Here is a 24,554-nt window from a genome sequence, read left to right as displayed (position 1 = left end):
AAAGTATGGCACACCAGAAGCCATCTTGATTGGAATGAAGTGGTAAGTCTGAAAACATTTAGTTTAAAAAGGAACAAAATGAGGGGATTCATTTTGCCATAGAAAGTATGATGGGTGCTTCAGAAAGAAAAATTAGGTCACATTTTGAATAACTTCTCAAATCCTCTTCGATTTCATTAAAAAAAATCTGACATGCAGACTGAAACATGCACTTTAAATACCAGCAGCAGACTTCCCCGGTGAGCAGTAGCTTTACTACAGTGATCTAATGAGCAACTAGAGTGATAACATTCAGAATTTATGGCAAATGTGTGACACATCTGAATGCCTTCTTGATGGAACCAAAGTAAACAAGCATTGAAATATGCAATATATCTCGTCCTCTTTTAAGTTAAAGCCATTCTGTTTGTAATGAGGTGGCTTTTTAGCTTTGCTTTTATTAGTGTTTTTCAAACTTTCATGTAAATAACATGCATATGTATGCATATATGTATGCATGCATTTATATTTGTATTTATATAGATATGCAGATTATATATGTTTATATATGTATGTATATATATATACACACATACATATATATAAATGCATTCAGCTCACGGTTTCCACCAGACTTTCACGAAGGAAAGAAACCACGCACTCCGGGGGTCGTTTTCGGTTAATTTATTTTAAGTTTGCAACAGACGCGTTTCGGCGCTCCGCCTTCCTCAATGTTACAAACATTGATGGCGGGCGCCATGTTTTTAACAGCGTTCACTCGTGATCAGTGGACGAAACAAACAAGGGACTACAAATCATTACACCATATTGGAAGTTGTTCACAGTGTACGACACGTTGTGAGTTAATGTACAATGTAAGGGCTATCCTACTTCATTAAGCCCCAGTAAGTGCTAACATTAATTTCAAGCATATTACTGACATTCGTGATTTAAATAAAACATTAATTGCGCAAAATTCACTTTCGCATTTCGTGGTGTCTCGCCGTGTATCGGCATAAGGATCACAATTTACTGGCAACCCATCAGCCATATTGAAGTGGCATAACATCACACTATTAAATCACCTTGTCGGTAAATTACGGACCATTGTACTCACACACAACAAGTGCCGAATAGAAAACATTTCGCCGTGGATCGGCAAGTCACCCTTGATTCATTTTTAGTTCCGTCCCATTACTAGACTATGATTATCTATATCATTTCATACTTTCAAAATTCACACTGTGGAAGTTCTACAAAAGAGCAAAGTTTAAACGAAAACATAATATTGGTGCATGGAATTACAGTTGACTTCTAATTTTCCTTTAAAGGCTGCACAAATTATTCTTATCCACACAACATTATCATTGCTTCCTAGCACCGAACTTGGAATAATGTTTTTCATGTTACTTTTACAGATATATTGAGCATCGCAGATTCATTGAGCATCACAGATTCATGTATCGGGTTTGGTGTTCTGCTACATTCATACACATAAACAAATTAACAGTTCTTGGTCCTTCATAGATTGTGCATTTTTATTTTTTCAGTAGCTTTTACACATTACTGGCCTATATGGGAAGCCAATTCCTCTCCTGCATTTAAACCATTTGGATATTTGGTCATTAAGTCGATGATATATCGAGACTCAAGTCTCCTCAAACTGTGCAGTCTGTCGCCACCCCTGGGATTTTCTGGTATATGATCTAGCCCGAAATATTGTAGTTGGTGTCTGTTGCTTGAGTGTTTTTGCTGGAAGTGTCGGGCAACGGGATATGACTGATCATTTTTGTCGATTGCTCTCAAGTGTTCTAAAATCCTCAATTTCAGGGGTTTAATCGTGCTCCCGATGTACATGAGTCTACACGGGCATTTAAGACAGTATACTGCGTAGGATGTGTTGCATGTGAGGTATTTATTGATTGTTTTCATTATCCCAGTATTCGGAATCTCATAGGTTTTTACCCTCTTACTGTGTGCACAGGCTTTACAATGGTGACACGGGTGGAAACCCTTTAGATCTGTCAATGTATTGGTTTTCTTTTCAATTTTCTTTAGATGACTTTGAACTAACATGTCTTTCAGAGATCTTGATTTCTTGAAAGTTACCAAGGGGTACTCTGGGATATCATCCTTGATACAACTGTCGGTTTTTAAAATATGCCAATTTTTTCTAAGCATGCGTTTCAGATAGTTCGCTTCCGCCGAATAGGGGGTTACCAGCCGGAATTTTCCCTGTTCGTTCTTTTTATCCACGGAAGAACGATCTTTTTCAATTAGTAGATTCGATCTGTTTAGTGAATTCACCTTTTGTAATGCACTTTGTAGCGTTGGCATTGCGTATCCTCTTTTTAAAAATCTACTGATGCATGCTGATGCTGCAATCTTAAAATCTGAATCTCTAGAACTATTGTGCCTGAGCCTGAGCAGCTCCCCATAAGGTATACTTTGTATTAACGCCGACGGATGATTGCTGGTGGCATATAGTATTGAGTTACCCGCTGTACTTTTGCGGAAGAGTGCTGTTTCTATGCTGTTGTCAACAATGAATACTTTTAGATCCAAGTATTCTACGCAGGTGTTACTTATGGAGCCACTGAACTTAAGATTCATATCATTCGTATTGAGGACATCAATGTAGGCCTTTGCGGTGTGTTCCGATCCTTGCCAAATTATAAACAAGTCGTCAATGTAACGACACCACTTGATTACACAGCCTTTCTCGCCATTCACCTCCAGCGACCTGGGTACTTGCTCCTCCCACCAGCCCACGAATAAATTCGCGTAGCTGGGGGCAAAGCAAGTACCCATCGCAGTTCCAGACACTTGTCTGTAATAGACGTCCTCAAATAGAAAAATGTTATTTTTCAAACAGAATTCTACAAAGATTGCTAACATCTGATTGTGCTCCAAAAACCTCAGTTGTCGTTTTTTTAGATTATGTTCCACTGCTTTGATGCCTTTCTCGTGACTGATGCATGTATACAGGCTTGCTATATCTAATACTAGCATCCTGTAACTGGGGTCCCATTTGATTTTGCCAAGTTTGGATAAGAAGTCCTTTGTGTCTTTCACATAGGAATCCAGTTGCTGTACCAGTGGGTGAAGAAAATGATCGATGAAAGTAGAAAGATGTTCGGTTAGACTATTTTGAGATGAAATGATAGGTCTGCCCGGGGGGTTACTGCAGTTTTTGTGAATTTTTGGGATGTGATAAAGGTTGGGATAGTTGGATTGTTGCTTCTCAGGAATAGATACTCCTCCTTGCCCAGCATATCTTTTCGGTACCACTCATAGATCATTGTGTCGTACTCCTGTATGCTCACCGCATATATTTCTTTGGAGGACCTTTCATAATTCACTGCATTACTTAGTTGTTGCATTGCTTCTTTGCAGTAATTTTCCCTGGTTTGAAGAACAACGTTCCCGCCTTTATCTGAAGGCTTGATTATCACTTTCTTGTCCTGCATTAGATCAAGGATTGCCTTTCTTTCATCCGAGTTCATGTTGCCACTCCCCTTGTTCTTGCCATCTTTACTACTTTTCATCCTAAATTTTAGTAGATCATTAGTCATTGCCTCAGAGAATATGTCAATAGCATCCAATGTTAACTGCGGATTAAAGTGTGATCTGAGTTTATAGCCGCTCTCTTCCCTTTCTTGTGAGATTCCCATGGTTGATGCTCTACTTGCTTCCTCCTCGGAAGTTGATGGGAGCTGGCTGCCATATTCTTCTAGGGCTAGACTTTGTGCTGTTTCCACCGCTGGTAAGTCTGTACCTCTTAGTGCATCAGTCACGGATGCCCTCGTTTGTGGAACTGATATATTTTGCAGGGATGGTCGTGTTTTAAAATACTTGTGCAGTTTCAATCTTCGGACGAAATTGAAGAGATCAATACGCGTCTGCGTGTACTCCAGATGGCTTGTGGGGCAAAAACTAAGACCTAAGCTTAGTACTTTATTTTCGGTGTCATTGAGGACTCTTGGTGTTAAATTTATTACAGTGATACCCTCTACTGTCAATGTTTGTAACATTGAGGAAGGCGGAGCGCCGAAACGCGTCTGTTGCAAACTTAAAATAAATTAACCGAAAACGACCCCCGGAGTGCGTGGTTTCTTTCCTTCGTGAAAGTCTGGTGGAAACCGTGAGCTGAATGTAATGCGGGTCCTGTGACCGCATCACGCACCCGTCTGCGAGTGCTCCTGGAAACTTGCAGGGACTCGAGCTGGATATATAAATGCATATGCATATATATGTGTATATGTGTGCATGTAGAGAGAGGTGTAGAGGTAGAGAGGTAGAGACTAGTAGAGAGAGGTAGAGAGTAGAGAGTGAGTAATAGAGGGTAGAGAGTGAGTAGTAGAGAGTAGTAGAGAGCAGTAGAGAGAGTAGCAGAGAGTGAGTAGTAGAGAGTAGTAGAGTGAGTAGTAGAGTAGTAGAGAGTGAGTAGTAGAGAGTGAGTAGTAGAGAGTAGTAGACAGTAAGTAGTAGAGTGAGTAGTAGAGAGCAGTAGAGAGTGAGTAGTAGAGAGTAGTAAAGAGTGAGTAGTATAGAGTAGCAGAGAGTGAGTAGTAGAGAGTGAGTAGTAGAGAGTAGTAGAGAGTGAGTAGTAGAGAGTGAGTAGCAGAGAGAGAGAATAGTAGAGAGTAGTAGAGAGTGAGTAGTAGAGAGTAGTAGAGAGAGAGTAGTAGAGAGTGAGTAGTAGAGAGTAGTAGAGAGTGAGTAGTAGAGAGTGAGTAGTAGAGTGAGTAGTAGAGAGAGAGTAGAAGAGAGTGAGTAGTAGAGAGTAGTAGAGAGTGAGTGTTAGAGTGAGTAGTAGAGAGAGAGTAGTAGAGAGTGAGTAGTAGAGAGTAGTAGAGAGTGAGAAGTAGAGAGTGAGTAGTAGAGAGTAGTAGAGAGTGAGTAGTAGAGAGTGAGTAGTAAAGAGTGAGTAGTAGAGAGAGAGTAGTAGAGAGTGAGTAGTAGAGAGTAGAGAGTAGTAGAGAGTGAGTAGTAGAGAGTAGTAGATTGTGAGTAGTAGGGAGTGAGTAGTAGAGAGTACTAGAGTTGTAGAGAATGAGTAGTAGAGAGTGAGTATTAGAGAGTAGTGGAGTAGTAGAAAGTGAGTAGTAGAGAGTAGTGGAGAATATTCCAAAGTTTGTCACAGCACCACTTGCACAACAAGTCCAATCAAATTATATCACTTAGAGTCCTTATTGAAGCGCTGAATCTTGGTGTATATTCAAATGCTTTTATTTTCCTTAAGTTTATGTACCACAGCCAGCCGACGCGTTTTGTTCTGTACAGCAGAACTTCTTCAGGGCGTTCTTATTTCCTTCAAGTTATGTCGGTATCCTGTTGTCATATAACTCGATATTTCTTCCAAATGTTAGACGAGACGTAAGTACATTCTTATTCAAAGTGACTAGGTATCAATTTTACCCACACAATTCGGGCAGACTTGAGTAATTTATAGCATCCTCAAAGTCAGTCTTTCAAAAATTCCAAAGTATAGGACATGAAAATCCAAATCCAAATGTTTCTCAAGAAAAGTAATTTTCAATAGTTGGGAATATCGGCGTTTGGGCAGAACCCACGGTTTATGACTTTTCTTGAGAAACATTTGGATTTGGATTATCATGTCCTATACTTTGGAATTTTTGAAAGACTGACTTTGAGGATGCTATAAATTACTCCATGGATGCTGCTGGGAACGCCCCCAGCAACACCAATTGCACAACCCTTTAACGCAGGACACTGCGTTAAAGGGACTGATATCTATCAGGCAGGATTACGCCACAAAAAGTGGCTTAGTCCTGCCTGATAAATATCACTCAGTCTTCTGTGCCACCGGAACGTCACAAAAAGTGCATCATTCATGACATGGTCAGTTACATCAGTGATGGCATCACTGATGGCATCTCAAATGACATCACTAATGACATCACTGATGAGATCATCCATGTGACAATCAAATACGCCTCATCACACACTAGTATATTCTTTCATCACTCACTGTAAAATAGAATGTGCCATATTTGAAACCATTGACACACCAATAGAAATTTCTAAACACCCACTCAGTTATTCATAGAACTATACACACATCTAATCACTTACCTATAGATTCAGTGTTATATGCAGTGAATAATCAACAGAACACTATCAAATATACTTATACGCCTATTTCAACATTACACACCAGCACACATTGTATTCACTTATAAAGACATCCTTCTGACTTATGCAAACAATTGATTATACTTACATTTACTCACCTACACACTTATACAGACACCACTTCATCTATTTATATAGATAGTAACTCACACTTACGGCCAGATTCATCAATGTCCCGATTTGCGAGTCCTTAATAGCGATTATTAAGGACTCGCTATTAAGGACTTGCAAATCAGGATTCATGTAGAAGTCGCAAAATAAATTGCGATTCCCGCAGCCTCCTTATTTGCGATTAGCAAATTGCTAATCACAAATAAGGAATAACTCCCCATTTATTCCTTATTTGTGATTAGCAATTTGCTAATCGCAAATAAGGATGCGATTTCAAGGGTGCCAGGGGTGTCCAAAGGACACCCTGTAGCACCCCTGAAATGTCAATGTAGACTGATGTTGCGCACGCACATGTCCAAAGGACATGTGTGTGTGTAACATCCAACTTAGAAAAATGGACAAAAGTGCATTTTTCTAAGTTTTCGCTATTTACCACGAAGTCTGACTTCGCGGTAAATAGCGGCCAAAAATAGCGAATTTGCAATTTAAAAATGGTTAATGAATTGCATTTAAGGAATCTCAAATAGAGATTCCTTAAATGCAATTCCTCGCAATTTAGCGATTTGGCAATTAGCGATTTGGGCATTTGGGATGATGAATCCCAAATTGAAAAATTGCGCTTGCAAACGGCCAGATTCTCAGAATCTGGCCCTTTGCGAGCCCATTTTTCTTTGATGAATCTAGCTGATAGTGTGTTATAAAATCACTATTACAAGTATACAGTTATCCATATATGGACTCATACAATCACTAAGTCTTAGGCACACTTAATTAGAAATAACTGTCACATACACTGCCTATTTTTTTCAAGTTTAATTGAGATGTACCATTGAGAGAAATATTTCATCACCACCACACCCATAAACATATACACTCACTGAAACAACTGTTATAACATGTCGTTTTAACCTCATATACCTACTGAATGAACTATTCACACATTTTTTGCCAATCACCCCCCACCCCCCCACCAATCCACATAGACATTAATTTACCCATATACATACTTAGGGCCTGATTCTCAGAACTAACTTAAGACAAAATCCTTAACTTACTACTTTTGGTATTCACAGAAGTTAGGATTTTGTCTTAAGTTTGTCTTAAGACAGACTTAAGACAGATTTAAGTTAGGATTTTGTTTTAAGTCTGTCTTAAGTCTGTCTTAAGACAAACCTAAGACAAAATCCTAACTTCTGTGAATACCAAAAGTAGTAAGTTTAGGATTTTGTCTTAAGTTAGTTCTGTGAATCGGGCCCTCAGTTAGGAAACCAATAACAAATATATGCCTAGATGCATCAACCTTTTTAGGAAGTGCAAACGGTGCGAATCGCAAAAATCGGCCGTTTGCACTTCCTAAATTGGTTTCTGGGATGCATCAAGCATTTTTGGAAATTCGCTATTTTTTGCGAGTTCCAAAAATGCGATTGCTTTTAAGGAATCGCAAATTTGCGATTCCTTAAATGCAATGCATCATCCTCAGAACATTTGCGATTTTACAAATTGCAAATGCAAATTACCACGAAGTTGAACTTCGTGGTAATTTGCAAAAATGTGTAAAAACGCATAAAAATGCATTTTTTAAACGTCTACGTTACAGACACACATGTCCTTAGGACATGTGTGTATGTAACTCACATGTAAAAGTGCATTTCATGGGTGCAGGGGGGGTCCTTTGGACCCCCCTCTCCACCCTTGAAAGGCTTTGTTGCATTCCGATTTCAAATTGCGAATTCGCAATTCCCATTCATTCCTATGGGCATTTCAGCCCATAGGAATGAATGGGAATTGAGAATTCGCTATTTGAAACTCGCAATTTTATTGGGATTCGGTAAAAATTGCGATTTTTACTGAATCTCAATAAAATTGCGAAATTATTGATGCATTGCCATTTGCGATTCCTTATTTGTGATTGCTTATTTTTCGCAAATAAGGAATCGCAAATGACAACTTTGATGCATCTACCGGATAGTCTTTAACATAGCAATTAAGACAAAGCAATAAAGACTTTCACACAGTTTAGTAACTACACATTATATATAGTGAGACTCTACAAATTAGTCAAGGAAACAATCAATGACACTGTTACTAAATCCACCATCCACACATTTATATTTCTATATTCACTCATTCTTCAATGCAAAGTAGTATATTTATAATACATATTTAAATATCAAAGCAAACCACATTCACTGGATGATGTCATCAGTGATGTCACTGACAATGAAATGAATGATGTAATATGTGACATCATCAGCAGTGGGAAGAAAAAGTTTTGCAGCGTCAATCTTTCTGGATTCACTATGCTGTGCATATTCCGCCATCTTGTGGTTGGAGTCGGAAAGTGCTTTGTATTTTTTTGTTGTTTTTGTGGGAGGTTGCGAACCTGATAAAGTTATAGTGAGTACAACTAACTATAACGGGGGAAGTTCAATGGTTTTGTATGAGTAAAATGTCCAGCTAACCATAATATATATATATTTATATATATACGTGTGCGGACGTGCGCGGACCTTCGCGTGCGCGAGCTGCATGCTGATTGGCTGCTAATGTCTGTCAACACTCCAAAACAGAAATTGTTGGCAGCCATCTTGTGCCTCGGTAGACTGAGGCAGAAGAAATCAGAAAAACAAACGCGTAGAACACAAAAAGGGGGCATGGTAGAAGCACCCTGACACCCTAGGTCTGTTAAGGTGGTCCCACAAAGACCCCCAAGGCCAAATTATTATTATTTTTTTAATCCGGTATGTTTTTTTAAAAATGACCCCCCAGGGGGACCAAACCGCGGGGGCATAGTGATAAAGAAGTGTGGGGGTGCCCAATCCCTCCCACACTGCCCCGGAGACCGCCGCCCTCCGGGGCAAAGCAACACAGCCCCCTGGCGCATACTGGAGACTCCTGGTGGGCTAGTTGGCCCCCAGGGACCCCCAGTATGCAAGGGGAATTAGTTCCCCCTCTTCAAAAATGCACGGGGACTGCGTTGCAGAGAGGTGTAAAAAAGTGTGTGGCCTCATTACACCTTTCTGCAATGCAGCCACCTGGCGCATACTGGAGGCTCCTGGTGGGCTAGTTGGCCCCCAGGGACCCCCAGTATGGAAGGGGATTAGTTCCCCCTCTGCAAACGTGCCAGGGGGCTGCGTTGCAGAGAGGTGTAACAAGGGGCATAGCCTAATTTCACCTCTGTGCAATGCAGCCCCCTGTCGCATACTGGAGGTTACAGGTGGGCTAGTTGGCCCCCAGGGGCCCCCAGTATGCAAGGGGAATTAGTTCCCTTTCTTCAAACATGCACAGGGGCTGCGTTGCAGAGAGGTGTAAATAGGGGCATGGCTTCATTACACCTCTATACAATGCAGTCCCCTGGCGCATACTGGAGATTCCTGGTGGGCTTTCAGGTCTTATATAATTAGGAATTAGCATTAAAAAAAACTTTGAAATTCACTGAAAAAACCATAGGTTTCACGCCTTATATAGTTAGGAATTAGCATTTAAAAAACCTTGCAAATTAACTGAAAAAACCATGGGCCTCATTTATAAAAAGTGACGCATCGCTGCGTGAAAATAGCGATGCGTCACTTTTCACTGCGCACTCCTTGCGACACCAATGATGCGTCATATTTAATGTATGACGCATCATGTCGCAAGGACTTACAGATACGTCAGCATTTCTGACGCATCTGTAAGCGCAAAAGTGATGCATTGCTGGAGTGTGTCACAAAAGTGACGCAACTTCAGCGATGCGTCCTTTCACATGGGGAAAGCCCCATGTGAAAGGGCTTGCGTCAGTCTTACGCCTGCTGTGAGGCAGGCGCAAGATTTTGACGCAACAGCATCCTAAAAGTGACGCAGTGAAATCTCATCGATTTCACTGCGTCACTATTACGAGGCTTTTTGCGGGGGAACGCCCCCTCTGCATACATTATACCTGACGCAGGAATAATGTGGCGCAGGGGTTTAAAAAGTGACGCATCTACCTAGATGCGTCACTTTTTAAATATGGTGCAACAAGGCGCATTTTGTACGCCGCTGGTGCGTCACAAAAAGTGACGCACCAGCGGCACAAAACTGACGCAAGGCCTCATAAATAAGGGCCCAGAGGTTTCAGGCCTTATATAGTTAGGAATTAGCATTTAAAAAACCTTTGAAATTCACTGAAAAAACCATAGGTTTCAGGTCTTATATAGTTAGGAATTAGCATTTAAAAAACCTTTAAAATTCACTCAAAAAACTAGTTTTAGGGGTGTTATAGTTAGCTGGACATTTCACTCATACAAAACCATTGAAATTGCTCCTATATAGTTAGTTGTACTAACTATATTTCGCGCATCCGCAATCCACTGCTGATGCCTTTGGCCCCCAGATCAGCCGGGTGGCAGGGGTGTGTTTCGGTGTTCTGAGAACCTTAAGGAAAGTATTAGATCTCCTCCTTATCGCTGCTCGAAGGACGCTGGTGCACACCCTGGTCACCTCGCGACTAGATTATGGGAACGTGTTATATCTGGGGGCCACGGGCAAGGCCTTGGGCCGCCTTCAAGTGCTCCAAAATGCCGCGGCGCGTCTTGTGCTTAGGCTCCCCAAGAGGTCACCCTCTAAACCAGCACTCCAGGCTCTCCACTGGCTCCCTGTGGGGAAGAGGGTGGAGTTTAAAGCCCTTTCCACATGCCACCACATTCTGAGCAGCAAAGCTCCTGCTCCGCTCCAGAGGCTGGTGACCTGCTATGAGCCCACACGCAATCTTCGGTCCTCTCGGACTGGGCTGCTAAAGGTTCCCAGAGTAAGGAAGGCACGCATGGGAGGGAGATCTTTTAGATACCTCGCTCCCAGGTGCTGGAATGCTCTACCCTTAGAATTGCGCTTGGAACCGTCTGAGATTTTGTTCAGGAAAAAACTTAAAACCCACTTATATAGCAGGTAGCCTTTTAAAGGGCGGGGGGGGGTGGCTACTCCACTTATCATAGCGCGGGGACACGCCGGTGGCGTAACCAGGCGCTCTATAAATGTCCAATAATAATAATAATAATAATGATGTCACATATTACATCATTCATGACATGGTCAGTGACATCACTGATGACATCTCAAATGTCATCTCATCTGGTGTCATGTTTTCACCACCCTCCCAGATGCTTAGTGACAGTACTATTTTCACATATACCTGTCACTAAACTTTGCATTAAATATTTAACGCCTGGGGTGTTTGGCAATTCCCCTACTATCAACACTAACTAGCTAGAAAAGGGGGCGGATGTTTCAAAGGTTTTCACCCATTCTCTGTCAGGGGGTAAATGTGATGGTACATACTAGGAAAGATTCTTATGAAATTATCCATTTTCAGCTATCAGTGAAAGAATCAAACGTAGCCAAAATATCAATATAAATTTGATATTTTGTGATACCCTACAGTTTATAAAATAAATAAATAAGACCTAAAACATGCTTCTATACCCCGCATCTTTAGACCAAAGACCAAAAAACTGAAAAAGGCAAAAGAAAGAAGAATCAATATTTTAGTGACATCCCTAAACAACAAAACCTAAGCAGAATAATGTTAGCCCAGTCTTTCTTGTTGCTGCCTTGTAAGTTACATAGTATTGGACCCTTCAAGAAGAAATTAAAGTGACTTTCACTCACCTTTTCCTTTCTTTGTATGGCATTTAGTTTGTGGTTGCGAAGGTGTTTTTTCAGTGTTTAAATGTTTGCTCTGGTGAGGGTTATTTTTCTTTTGGTGGGGGTTTTATCGGGTATTATAGGTTTAAACCTAAAACAGGACAGCCTATATATGAACAAGGAGAACATTTTAGTATCTTGTAAATAAAGTAAGAATGTTATTTTTATTGGGTTCTGGTTGACTAGCCGACTTTTGAGTGTATTCTATTAATTACTGAGTGATTAGGAAGCTAATTTTGCACCTTTATTTTACAGAAATAATGAGGCCTTGGATCAGATGGCTGTTTGTCCTATGAAATCAACCGAGTCTTCAGCATCTATTTCCCTGACTTTCCCAAATCAGGAGGTAAACTGTGCAAAAATGCCGTTGGTGTCTACTTTGTGCCTTTAAGCCTAAGAACAATTGTGTTATACTACTGACATACGGCTTTTCTTAGTCCTTAATCAGTTGATTGTTGCTGTAACAGTTATGGCTGAATTCCACATGTTTATGCTTGCTCTACACTATGGTGCGGTTCAGCTCACCATATATAACACTTATTGTTGCTTAACCACATAAAGTCATTAAGGTCATTGCCTAAATATAAAGGGTCCTGAAGACTGTGAGCTTCATTATATTGTGCTGGTTAATGAGGACATTGTCAAGTACTGGCTGTAGGAAAGATAATCCTTTGATTGTCATTAAGAAACCTATATCTGATGTTTTATTCTGCCTTTCGTAATGGCAGTGCCATCATTCACTTCCGACCCACATAGATGTAGTGTCTTTTAAATATAAGAACTCTTTTTCTTCCCACTGTACACCGAAGGCCTCTAACACAAGCTATGGAGAGATTAGTTGAAGGCAGGCTTAGAATGTTGAGTTCTGAATTACACCCAGCAGAATAAAGACGTGTACAACTACTCTCCGTGTATGGTGGAGTTATTGGCGAGTACCTGGGCCGGGGCAACACTACAACTAACAATGAGATAGGGGATACAAAGCCCGTACATTGAAAGCCCTCTTCCAGATGTTTGCCGTGGTCCAGCAAAGTACTTGTGCGCGCCCCGTGTGCCACAGTTGAAGTGCAGAATTAACACGGGCACCTCTGGAGTCTCAGCGTAATGCCAGCCTTTACAAAATACTTAAAGGAAAGAAAGCGACATTGAAAGTCTACGTGTCGGTGGCCAAAAACTGGATTAAAATACCACCAATAAAGGAACTGCACCATTAGGAAAATTAATTCTATATGCTAAAGGCAGATGCAACCAGGTTATAAAAGCAGTACACAGTCATAGTTCAGTACAGGTCAAACTGAAATTCATGTGCTATGAAACGGAGATCAACCAGGTGTTTGTGAAGAGACATTTAAACACAAAGCAGACCAAATATCATAATATTATGTACTTTCATAGACTACTTGTATATACAGTTTATCTACTTACAGAAACCACCACCAACTCATTGTGCACAACATGCTGCAGAGTGGCCCCAGGAAGATGGTTGGGGGTTGTGCTAGCAGAGTTGTTCCGAACAAAATGGCCCACCACCAAGGTTGCTAGGTAGAGGCTCAGAACAACTACCTAGACCACCATCCAGCAAAGAGCTCGGATACAGAGCCAAGGTGCAATCCAGGCTCTGAGATTTGTTAAGGCTGACCCCGAAGCCAGCATGTCACAAGGCGCTAGCGAGGCTCTGCCTGATCCAGTTCCATAAGAAATGCCTGAGAGACCACTACTGTCCACCAATGTATATACAGCTGCTGCATTCTTAAAACTGCCATCTGCATTTGATACTGGCAAAAAAAACACAATATTGGCAATAGATGGACTGCATGGATAGAGACTTTTGAAGATTTCATAGATGGAATATATCAAAAAGATGACAAAAAAATTACAAATGTTCTGAGAAACATGACTAGTAAAGGAGTGTAAGAAGCCATGATAAATATACAATGCAAAAGTGGTGACGTACGATCAAATTAAAACAGCGTTGAATGTCAAGTTTAATCCAGTGGTATTCAGCCAAAAATGCCAGTGACCAGGTGAAACAATCGATCAGTTTGTTGAGAGACTGGATGTTCAGGTGAGCCACTGTAAGTTCAATGAGTTTAAAGATGAGGCAGCTACCCACCACAGAGTAATCAATGGATGTCTGTCAGATTCCTTTAGACATGGAAAGCTGAATGAAACTCTGAGCCTAGAACAAGTCCTCAAGGCTACCCGTGCTGAAGAGCGTGCTGATCGTCAAGCGACCAGAGTGCGTCAGTCGTAAGCATGAAAAGTAAGCCACAGTACAAGGTCGAGGGACACAAGGTGGTGTCTCCACAGAATAAGAAAACACATAACAGATGTGGACTGTCTTTTCCACATGAAGGTAAGTGTGCTTCACTTGGACAAATATGCATCTTCTGTGGTAAAGCGAACCATTTCGTGACATCTTTCAATGCAAAAGAGAAAAGTACATGTGTCACAGTGTGAACACAAAATGACTGACGAACGCTACCTCAGTGACATTCGACTCGCTCCCACAAGGCCAAGCAGTCACTCCAACTGAGGCAAATAGACATCAAATGAAGTTGATCGTCATCTAAATCATCAACATATAGTTCCTCAGTATAAGTTTCCTGTGAGAGTGACAATGACTGTTGTGCAATGTTCATGTTTACTTCAAAAAGGCATGCACATGTGAGACTTATCGAATGTGAGGAAAAATTCATGGTGAAGAAGCACTGACATGAAAAACCATGACAGACATTCAAATATTGTCCGAAGATCACTCTTAAGATAAACAGGTGTTCAATACTATTCATAATTGATAGAGGTACGTTTATAAATATCATGCCTGATGAGAAGTATCAAGAATTTTGTCTGTTACCTCAGCTTTTGAGGTCAAAGAATAAAGAATACGCATGTGCTGTCTCAACAATCTTAACGCCTTCTGTGTACAATTAAACAAAAGAAAAGTGTGGCACAGGCGCCTGTTCTTGTACATCAAGGAACAGCTACAAGTGCCTGTTTGCTGGGTCTCAACACAGCTGCTGATATTTGACTGATATCAGTGAACTACAATAGGAATGCTCATCATAAAATTGTAAGTCAATTTCCCTCATTATTTTATGGGTTAGGAAAACTCAAAACAATTAAACCAAAGTTGCAAATAAATGAGGATGTTTATCTTGTTGCTCAAAGACACAGATGAGTTGCGTTTCACCTGGAAGAAGCCGTTGAAAAGGAACTTAATTAGTTGCTTAAACATGATATAATTGAACGCTCCACTAGTCCGACACCATGGGTTTCCCCCACTGTTATAGTGCCTAAAGGAGACGGGGAAGGTGCTGTATGCATATGCGTTGACATGCATCAGGCCAGCAAGGCAATTGAGTCAGAGAGACATCTTGGTCTGCACATTGCTCATATGATTGATTGGATGGTGCTAGGTTCTTTTCTGGGCTTACCTCAAATAAAGGCTATCACCAATTGGAGCGTAAAGAACAATTGAGGTAAATTACAATCTTTTCGATGCAGATTGGGTTGTTTCGCTACAAGTGATTGAATTTTGGTATATCCTCTGCTGCGGAACTTTTCTAAGATATCATTCGACGTATCATACAGCCTGTAGTAAATGTACTTAAATGTAGTGATGACAAATTGGCTTTCGGAGCTACACAGAGAGAGCATAACCAAGCTCTCATGCAAGAATGCCATTTGCTGAATGATGCAGGTTTAATTCTAAATGCTGCTTAATGCTCCTTAGCACACGTTTCGTATTGTGGTTTCAGCAATATACATGTGTTTCCACCCACCATACACCAGTCATACATTCATAAGAAATTTCAAATCCTTTTTATTCAGGGTTGTGACGTCTCCAGAAATGAAACAACACCAACGACAACCCTGAATAAAAAGGATTTGAAATTTCTTATGAATGTATGACTGGTGTATGGTGGAAACACATGTATATTGCTGAAACCACAATACGAAACGTGTGCTAAGGAGCATTAAGCATTTTGTGGCTCTTGCCTAACCAGAAGAGGGAATGTGGTTCTCTTCTCCTTGTAGCACCGTATTTATTTCATAAAAAACATTGACCTAGAATTAGGAAAGGTGGACATTCCCTTGTGGCGCCAGAACCTAGTCAAATACCACTAGCCGAGCTCAAGAGGTTAATTCTAAATGCTAACAAATGTGAATTTCACAAGAAATGCTTGAAATTCTTTGGCCATGTCTTCTGATGGGGGTATGAATCCTTATCCAGCTAAAGTGCAAGCATTGTCTACTGCAATTTCCCCATGAGACGTTTCCGTGTTACGATCATTTCTTGAAATGGCCAGTTACCTTGCATATATACATACAAGACTTTGCTACGGACAGTGCACCGTTACAAGAACTAATGGAAAATTATATGTCTTTTCATTGGTCACGAGAATGTGAGAAGAGATTTCTAAGGCAAGTATTTGAGTGCCACTGAAATGGCCTACTTTAATCCCAAACTTCACACAGAGGTTGTAGTTGGCGCTAGCCCTGTTGGGTTAGGCGCAATCCATGCACGGCACAACAGACAGCCAAATGCCCACAAACACATTGTGGTTTACGCCAGTAAAAGCCTGTCAGTAACAGGATGTACTTGCTTGCAGCCTGAAATGAAAAGTTTGGTAGTGGTCTGAGCTTGCAAATTTTTCCATGTGTTTCTGTACGGAAACCCCTTCACAGTAGTGAGTGATCGTAAAGCGCTGTTGACGATATTCGGCAATTCGAAAGCCAAAATGCCTCCTAGAATTGGACGTTTGGGTTTGAGGTTACAAGAATACAACTATAGGATTCTTCATCGTCCAGAGATAGATCAGAATCCTGCTGATTATTTTTCAAGAATGCCAGTACAATGCCCTGGTACCCCATCTAAGACAGTAGAGGCTTACATTTTTTTTTGTGACATTGAGCACACCAGCTGCAGTGTCTTTAGAAATAATTGTCACTGCCACAAAATGAGATAGTGACATGTTAAAGTTAAGACATTATTGCTCATCAGTCGTGGAACCAGCACTCTGAACCTCTCACTAATGTCAGTGAGTATGTAAAGTTAAAAAAATGTAAGAGTGAACTTACAGTGACTCAAGAAGGCCTCATCCCGTGAGGGATACAAATTGTTATTCCCTAGAGTCTCCGGCAATCAATCGATGTTGCCCATGAGAGACATCAAGGAATAGTTGCCACTAAGAGAGCTTTCCGTGATCGAGTCTGGATTGCGTATCTTGATGAAAAGCGTCAAAAATAGTTGCAGACTTGCCACATACGCAACTATCTTTCGTCTCAAGTTATTCAGCACCTTTTGAACATGTCAGAATTGCAACATTATGCTTGGGAGAAATTAGCAATTCATTTCTTTGGTCCTCTTGAGAATGGACATCATCTTCTAGTTATTGTTTATGAATACTCCTGTTTTCCCCAGGTAAAAGACCTTTCATCCACAACACATGATAAGGTTATTCAAAAGTTAGATGGCATCTTTGCGACATGGGGTTGACTTGCAGTCTTAAAATTTGACAGCCGCCCACCTTTTAATAGTCGTGAATTTGAAGGCTTTTCTAAATCACCTCATTCTAAAGCATAAAAAAGGCACTCCTCTTTGGCCCCAGGCCAATGGCCTGATAGAATGGCTCATGATTACTTTAAAAAAAGCTGTTCACGGTGCTGCAGTGGAGAAGCTTGACCTCAAAGTGGTTTTGTACACTACTCTTCGAACTTACCGTTCAAGCCCTCATTCAACAACAAGAGAAAGCCCCGCAAATCTTATGTTTGCAAGAGCCATGATGACCAAGCAGCCCTAATGGACCAACCTTAGATCCAAAAATGAGCAAAATATTCACAGTACAGACTTTTTCTCAAACAAAATATGAATATATATGCTGACAGAAGATGTCACCTTTACAAGAGGAGATAGAGTGCTTGATAGAATGGCTGATGGCCTGATAGAATGGCTCATGATTACTTTAACCGAATGCGCGCTAGCGGGTTTTCGCGCTACGCGCTGAAAATTCGAAAATTGCGCGTTACGTGACAAAGCCAGCTTGTCATGCGCGCTGCGCAGGTAACGCCCATGACGAGCTTGCTTTGTCACCAGCATCGAAGGGGTTAAAAAAAGCTGTTCAGGGTGTTGCAGTGGAAAAGCTTGACCTCAAAGTGGTTTTGTACACTACTCTTCGAACCTACCGTTCAAGCCCTCACTCAACAACAGGAGAAAGCCACGCAAATCTTATGTTTGCAAGAGTCATGATGACCAAGTAGCCCTAATGGACCAACCTCAGATCCAGAATGAGCAAAATATTCACACTACAGACTTTTTCTCAAACAAAATATGAATATATAGGCTGACAGAAGATGTCACCTTTAGTAGAGAAGATAGAGTCCTTGTCAGACAGTGCACAAAAAGAAAGTCTGATGCTCCTTTTAAGGCTGAATCCTTTCCCATCACTAACACCAAAGGACACATGGTGACGGCGCAGCATCCAGGGAATTCCTTACTAGAGATTCCTTTCACTTTCGACATGTGGCCCATCACTCACCAAACATCAGTGTAGAAACTGGGCCCGATTCTGTCTGCCGATAATTCCACCTCACAAATGCAGATCACTGACACTTCGACTGCAGGCTCCCGGTTTTCAGTGATCTATTCAGGACGTGTGATTCAGGTGCCTCGATGCTTAATGGAAAAATTGAAATTGCCTGTATTTCTATGATTATCAGTATATTTATTCATGTATTTATTTTATGTATTCATTTATGTACTTATCTATTTTGAAAAGTTATAACTCTTAATTTAACAAAGCAGGAGATGTAGTGCCTAATAAATAATAGAGCAATGGAACTCCTTTGGTTCCCACCTTACACCATAGGCTTGTGACATAGGCATTGGAGAGGTGAGTTGGAGGCATGCTTAGCATTACATGCAACATAATAAAGACATGTACAATTACTCTCTCTGTGTGGCTTGTTTTTTGGCAAGTACCTGGGATGGCAGGACGCTACAATAGATACATTTAAATGCAACATTTATGTTTTATAACTAATAATATGTTTAAGCTACTATTAGTTATGTTTGAAGCATTCCTGAAATGTGCTTTTTATTTAAATGAACCAATTCTATTGCCTCTTGGGCTCACTATCATTGTTGAATTATGTTCCACTTAGACAACAACCTAAGCCCCATTCTTATAACTGCAAACAATATTAAAATATGAATTGAAAAAGGTATATTTAGGCTTCAGTTAATATTTCCTACCTTCAGACTTGAGACAGAAAATTATAAATGTTCACATTTACATTTGGTAAGAATGGTGATTTTAATGTTTATTAACAACATATGGGTGACTACTAGAAGCATAACATACATACTGTCTTTATGTCTGCCTTTATCGCTCTGGCCCTTTCCCTCTCTGTTCCCTACTCTGTGTCTCTCTCTAAAGAGGCTGGTTATTTAAGATTGAAAATCAAAATGAACTCATCATTTTGGAATACAGTTCTGAAACTGTTTGGTGTAAACTGCATTTTTTCTAATTTGTGCATTTTTATCTGTTGCCATATGTGTTCCTGGCATGTTAAGAAAAATTGCTATATTAACTTCCAACATACTCTAGCACATCCGTGCAGGGTGCTGTCTGGCGTATGTTTGGTTAACTTTGTTTTAGCTCAATACTCATTCTTTTGTGCATGTGTGGTGTGCATCATGCATCAAATCTTTTCGGATTGCTTATCTTTTGCCTGCCCTGCTTTCTTTATAAATAGTGTGACTTCTACATTTTGTCCCGGTATATGTACTGTCAATTTCTCTACAGCTCCAAATAAGACATATTTTTCCTCAATACTTAAGTCAACAATAACCTCATCTACTAAACTATCTCGACCCATATTTCGTTTGTCGCCCAGTCACCAAGGCCCAAACCCCAGACGCCATTCTCAAACATAACACATTTTTTTCTATACCTGGATTCGACCAGTCATCAGCAAATCAAACCATTACATTGACATTCATCACTGCATTTTTTTATAATTCTCTTTATTAAACATATTCGACAAAGTGCACCATTTAAAATCATGAGCAAGCGACGTTACAAATTTCACATTTCTGATCAAGCACGCAATATACCAAATCACTTTTACAATAGAGGACCTTTCAAGGGGTTTCAAGAGTCTCAGGTTCTGTCCTGGGAGAAGGCGGAGCACAGATATCACCTCTGTACTGGTTCCATGGCCCCACCACCCTCCTCCATTTACCTGGGCACCCTCTCGCTACATAGACCGATCTCTCCCTAAACATACACCAGTCTAAGTCTTCCTCCCACTTTCCTGGCGTCGGCGGCCGATGTGCCCCCCAGTGCTGTGCTATATTACTCTTAGCTATCATAAAGGCTAGGGTCGTCCACTGTGGGGTGTATGAGTTGAGATCTGTAGGTTCTCAAATGTTTAGGAGACACCTGTGGGCCTCGGGATGAAGGTCAATATGGAGCACCTCTCTCAGTATGTGGTGTATGGCTTGCCAATATGACTGTATGTGTACACAGCTCCATAAGATGTGTAGGAATGTCCCGTCCTTCCCACACTCTCTTCTGCATTCCCCGCTTTCTGCTCCACCCATTCGTACCAGACCGGGCCCTGTGATGTAAATCCTGTGCAATACTTTAGGCTGCACTAGTCGCAGCCTTGCCTGGATGGCAACTACCTCAGGGAGGAAACCGCCTCCTACCAATCCTCTTCGTCTAGTTCCAAGCCATCGCTTATCCATTTCTCCTTCAGGGATTTTAGGGGATCTTCCATGTTATTAATCAATTTTTTTATAAATCAGGGAGATGGTTTTCTCCGGTAGATGCCCGTCAAGTATTCTGTCCTCCAGGGGGAGTCCTCCAGAAGTGTGGACATGTCGCCCACCTGAGTGAGTAATGCATGTCGAATTTTAAGGTACCGAAAATATTCAGTATCCGCCTGCCGGTACTGCCGTTGGAGGGAGGCGAAAGGAAGAATCGTCCCCCCATCCCAAACATCTTTGATCTGTGTGATTTCGATGAGGTCCCATTTATCGAAACCCTTGGTTTTCCATAAACTTCCCAGCTTCTCTGAGTTCCACAGTGGAGTAACCATGGTGAATCTACCGTCCCATCCCATACGCTTGTTGGCCTCATACCAAACATGAATTGAATGTACAGTTGAACCAGTGAGAGGAAATCTGCGAGGCCTGGCTTACAGTGCTCTACCGTATTCCCCCCCTGGGAGCAACCATCTATCCATGGCATAACCGTAGTCATCCAGACGGCTGTAGATCCCCTGGTTAAATGCTGCGAGATGAGACGCCCAATAATATTTCTGAATATCTGGGAGAATTATGCCCCGTCGTACCAGTTGAGGGTCAACTTGGTTAGGGCAATCCGGGGCCTGCCTTCCCATAAATCTCTTAATGGAGTCTCCATTTCTTTAAAATAGGACGGCGGGACCGGGTCCATTGCGTTTTGGAGAGCGTACAGAAATCGGGGCAAGGCCATCATTTTGAAAAGGACAGCTTTGCCTACTAGGGAGGGAGGTAGGGTCTTCCAAAGCTTGACATCGCTTTTCAGCCTCCGTATAGGCTACTCTAGATTACGGGCAAAGCGGAGCTAATACCCTCAGCGTGATGTAGATGCCCAGATAGCGGAAACTGTCTGTCGCAATTTGGATTGGACAGTTCCTTGGTAAGGTGGGTTGCTCTCCCTGTTGGGATCCAAGCCGCCAGCGGCTCCAGTGCCAACGCAAAGAGGAGGGGAGACAGACGGCACCCCTGGCGTGTGCCACAGCTCAGTTGGAAAGCAGGAGAACTACTGTTAATTACCACAACCTGGGCCATGTGGTTTGAGTACAACAAGCAGATCCAGCCCATAGAGACAGGACCTAACCCCGGTTTAGCCAATCATTACTCCATTTTCTACCCATCATTTTCCAAGGGGAATGCTGAGTAGAAAAAGAACCAGCCTTCTATGACCTTTGTAGATCCTTTTTTTCCAGGCTGTAGTGCAGCGAGTGGTACATGGTGCTTTTTATGGTGACTAATGAACTTTACCTTGTGTGTCCCAAGGCTGTAAATGTAAAGAATTCTCAGTTTAATAATCAGGTTACTCCCGCTTACATTTGACTGTGTAATTGTTTCTAGCATGAGCAATGAGTGCTTGCTGCAGGAGGTGAGAGTTGGTTTGCAACTCAGTTAGTTTGTCATATTAGACACTCTCAAAAATCCCATTGTCCAATAAGCTATTGCTTCTAAAAAGTTTAGGTCTTTACTTATGAGTACGTTATGTGGAGCAGTTAAAAGGATGATCCACTAAAAAAGTATTTGCATGTTTTGAGGCTACACTATAATTTCTGGATGCAGTTCAAGAAAAAACAATGAAGGTTCAGATTGGTCCCAATATCAGAGTCAAATAATGCTCTCATTGGTGGGGAAGGAGTGTAGCACTCAAAATTTACTCCATGGGCACTAAACGTTGGGATAACCATATCACTTAACCCCTTCCATGCTCATGACAAGGTCAGGTCGTCATGGGCGTTACCTGCGCTGTGCTTATGACGAGTTGACCTTGTCATGAACAATGGGAAATCATGGAAAGCAGCACGGGGGAAAACCCCTTAGCAGCCAAGGTGTTAAATGGCTGGAAGGGGTTGGGATTATCCTGAACAAGCACAATTTTCAAGTGAGTTTCCGCCCATACATTGTAACTGCAATATTTTCAAAATAATTAAGTTTAAAGAGGTGGTTTCACTATATCCGGATTGAGGACAATCAGGCGTCACCAGCGAGACTCCAGCACTAAAGCTGGCCCTGTTCCTAATACATATATACCTTCTATGTACTTATGTATCTTTATATTTATTACTTTACTCCTAAGTCCGCATCTCCAATGCACTACCGTACATCTCATCCTATACCTCTCTCAATCTAGTCTCTACCTCCACTCTCTGATTCATCCCAAACCTCATTCGACTACTCTCTCCAATGTACTAGCCTATTTCTCACCCTAAACCTCTCTCAATATATTCTCTACCCCACTCTCTGCCTCATCCCAAACCCCATTCTACTACTATGATCCCAAAATAACCCTTTCTAGACTCATCCCTCCTATAACCCCCTTTGCATCATCTCAAACCACTTTTACTATTCAGATCTCCCAAACAGGGCTTTCTAAACCCTTCCCTCTGACCTTTTCCCCCTCCACCTACCCTTTACTCATCCCAAACCACCTCCTACTGCCGTGATCGCCAAATAAACACTTCTGCCGTGATCGCAAAATAAACACTTCCTAAACCCTTCCCTCTCCTATCCCTCCACTATCCTTTATAATCCTACTAACAGACTTGCATGTCTACAGCTCAAATTATTTCATATTTCCCTATACTAATTTACCATAAATCCTTTTTGGGTTCCGGACTAGCGTGCTTCTGGCTGAAAAGCGCTTTGATGTCTTGTCAGGGGTAGGAAGCGCTACATAAATGCAATTTACCATTACCATACAAACTATGGTGAAGGTGAATAACCTGTATTACCTCATACACAGCAGGGGGATAGAGGCTCCCTAAAAGAGGGAGGATCAAGAGAACAGAGGCTCTCCCTCAGTTTCAGCTGATTAATGTGTCAAGTGCATCCTTGACTCTTAAGTTAGCAGCTGGTTGCAGATTCTAATGAATCCAGGGAGGCCTATATCACTACTCCTAGTCCTCACTCGCAAGGGTCAAGCAGCTGCTGTCCTCCAAGGGGAAGTGCAATTGCAGTCTTCCCATCAGTGTACAGTAACACTGTGTCTGTGATACCCTAGGTTCGGTTCTGCTCTTTGTTGGGAAGAGCAGAAAAAGTGTTAAGGTTCTGATCGGTGATCTAACTGATCTTGTGATTCAGGCCATCTTCCAAAGTTAGGATAAATATGAAGAACTGGAGCACCAATTTTTATTCACTGAGGATGGTCAGTGGAGGAGCACATTAGAATAGTCCATTCTTAAAAAAAAACCACCAGGTCAAATATGAAACACTGCATACTTCCTAAGAGAGGTCTCTTCAATTTCCAGAAGGACAAAGAAAAAGGCCATACTGATTTATTTTGAAGCAGTATTGGAACTGACATGCCTATCAAAGTGAAGTTATCTCCGGCAGATCAAGAGGTAGCACTGCCAGAACAATAAAATGCATTATAGTCAATCAATCATTACATTTGTAAAGCCCGCTACACACCTATGAAGGTCTCAAGGCGCTGGGGGGTCGTGGGGGGGGCATGGGGGGGGGGAGCTGTTACTGATTGAAAGCCAGGTCTTGAGAAGTCTTCTGAAGGCCAGCAGGTCCTGGGTCTGTCGTAGGCCGGTAGGGAGAGTGTTCCAAGTCTTAGCGGCAAGGTAGGAGAAGGAACTGCCGCCGGCGATGGTTTTCCGGGTGCGTGGAACTGTGGCGAGGGCTAGGTTGGCAGAGCAGAGGCTGCGGGTGGGGGTGTAGAAGCTGAGTCGGTCGTTGAGGTATGCTGGTCCGGCATTGTGTAGGGCTTTGCGTGCGTGGATGAGGAGTTTGAAGGTGATCCTCTTGTTGACGGGGAGCCAGTGCAGGCCTCTCAGGTGGGGTGTGATGTGGCTGCGTCGGAGAACATCGAGGATCAACCGTGCCGAGGCGT

General features: G+C 41.7%; 1 protein-coding gene across 9 annotated transcripts in view; it reads left to right on the top strand.

The window, feature by feature from the left end:
* The window catches only part of MPDZ (multiple PDZ domain crumbs cell polarity complex component), an 856,387-nt gene that overhangs the window by 596,188 nt on the left and 235,645 nt on the right, over positions 1-24,554 (top strand). For all 9 annotated transcript variants that reach the window (XM_086961394.1, XM_086961393.1, XM_086961386.1 and 6 more), the window contains one exon: positions 12,166-12,256. In XM_086961394.1, the coding sequence (XP_086817520.1) occupies positions 12,166-12,256 (91 nt within the window). The remainder of the gene's footprint in view (positions 1-12,165; positions 12,257-24,554) is intronic.

This window comes from Lissotriton vulgaris, chromosome 3_1 (genome assembly GCF_964263255.1).
Source record: "Lissotriton vulgaris chromosome 3_1, aLisVul1.2, whole genome shotgun sequence".
Taxonomy (NCBI): domain Eukaryota; kingdom Metazoa; phylum Chordata; class Amphibia; order Caudata; family Salamandridae; genus Lissotriton; species Lissotriton vulgaris.
The sequence above is the reverse complement of the archived record's forward strand: the minus strand, read 5'-3'. Positions and strand labels throughout refer to the sequence as shown.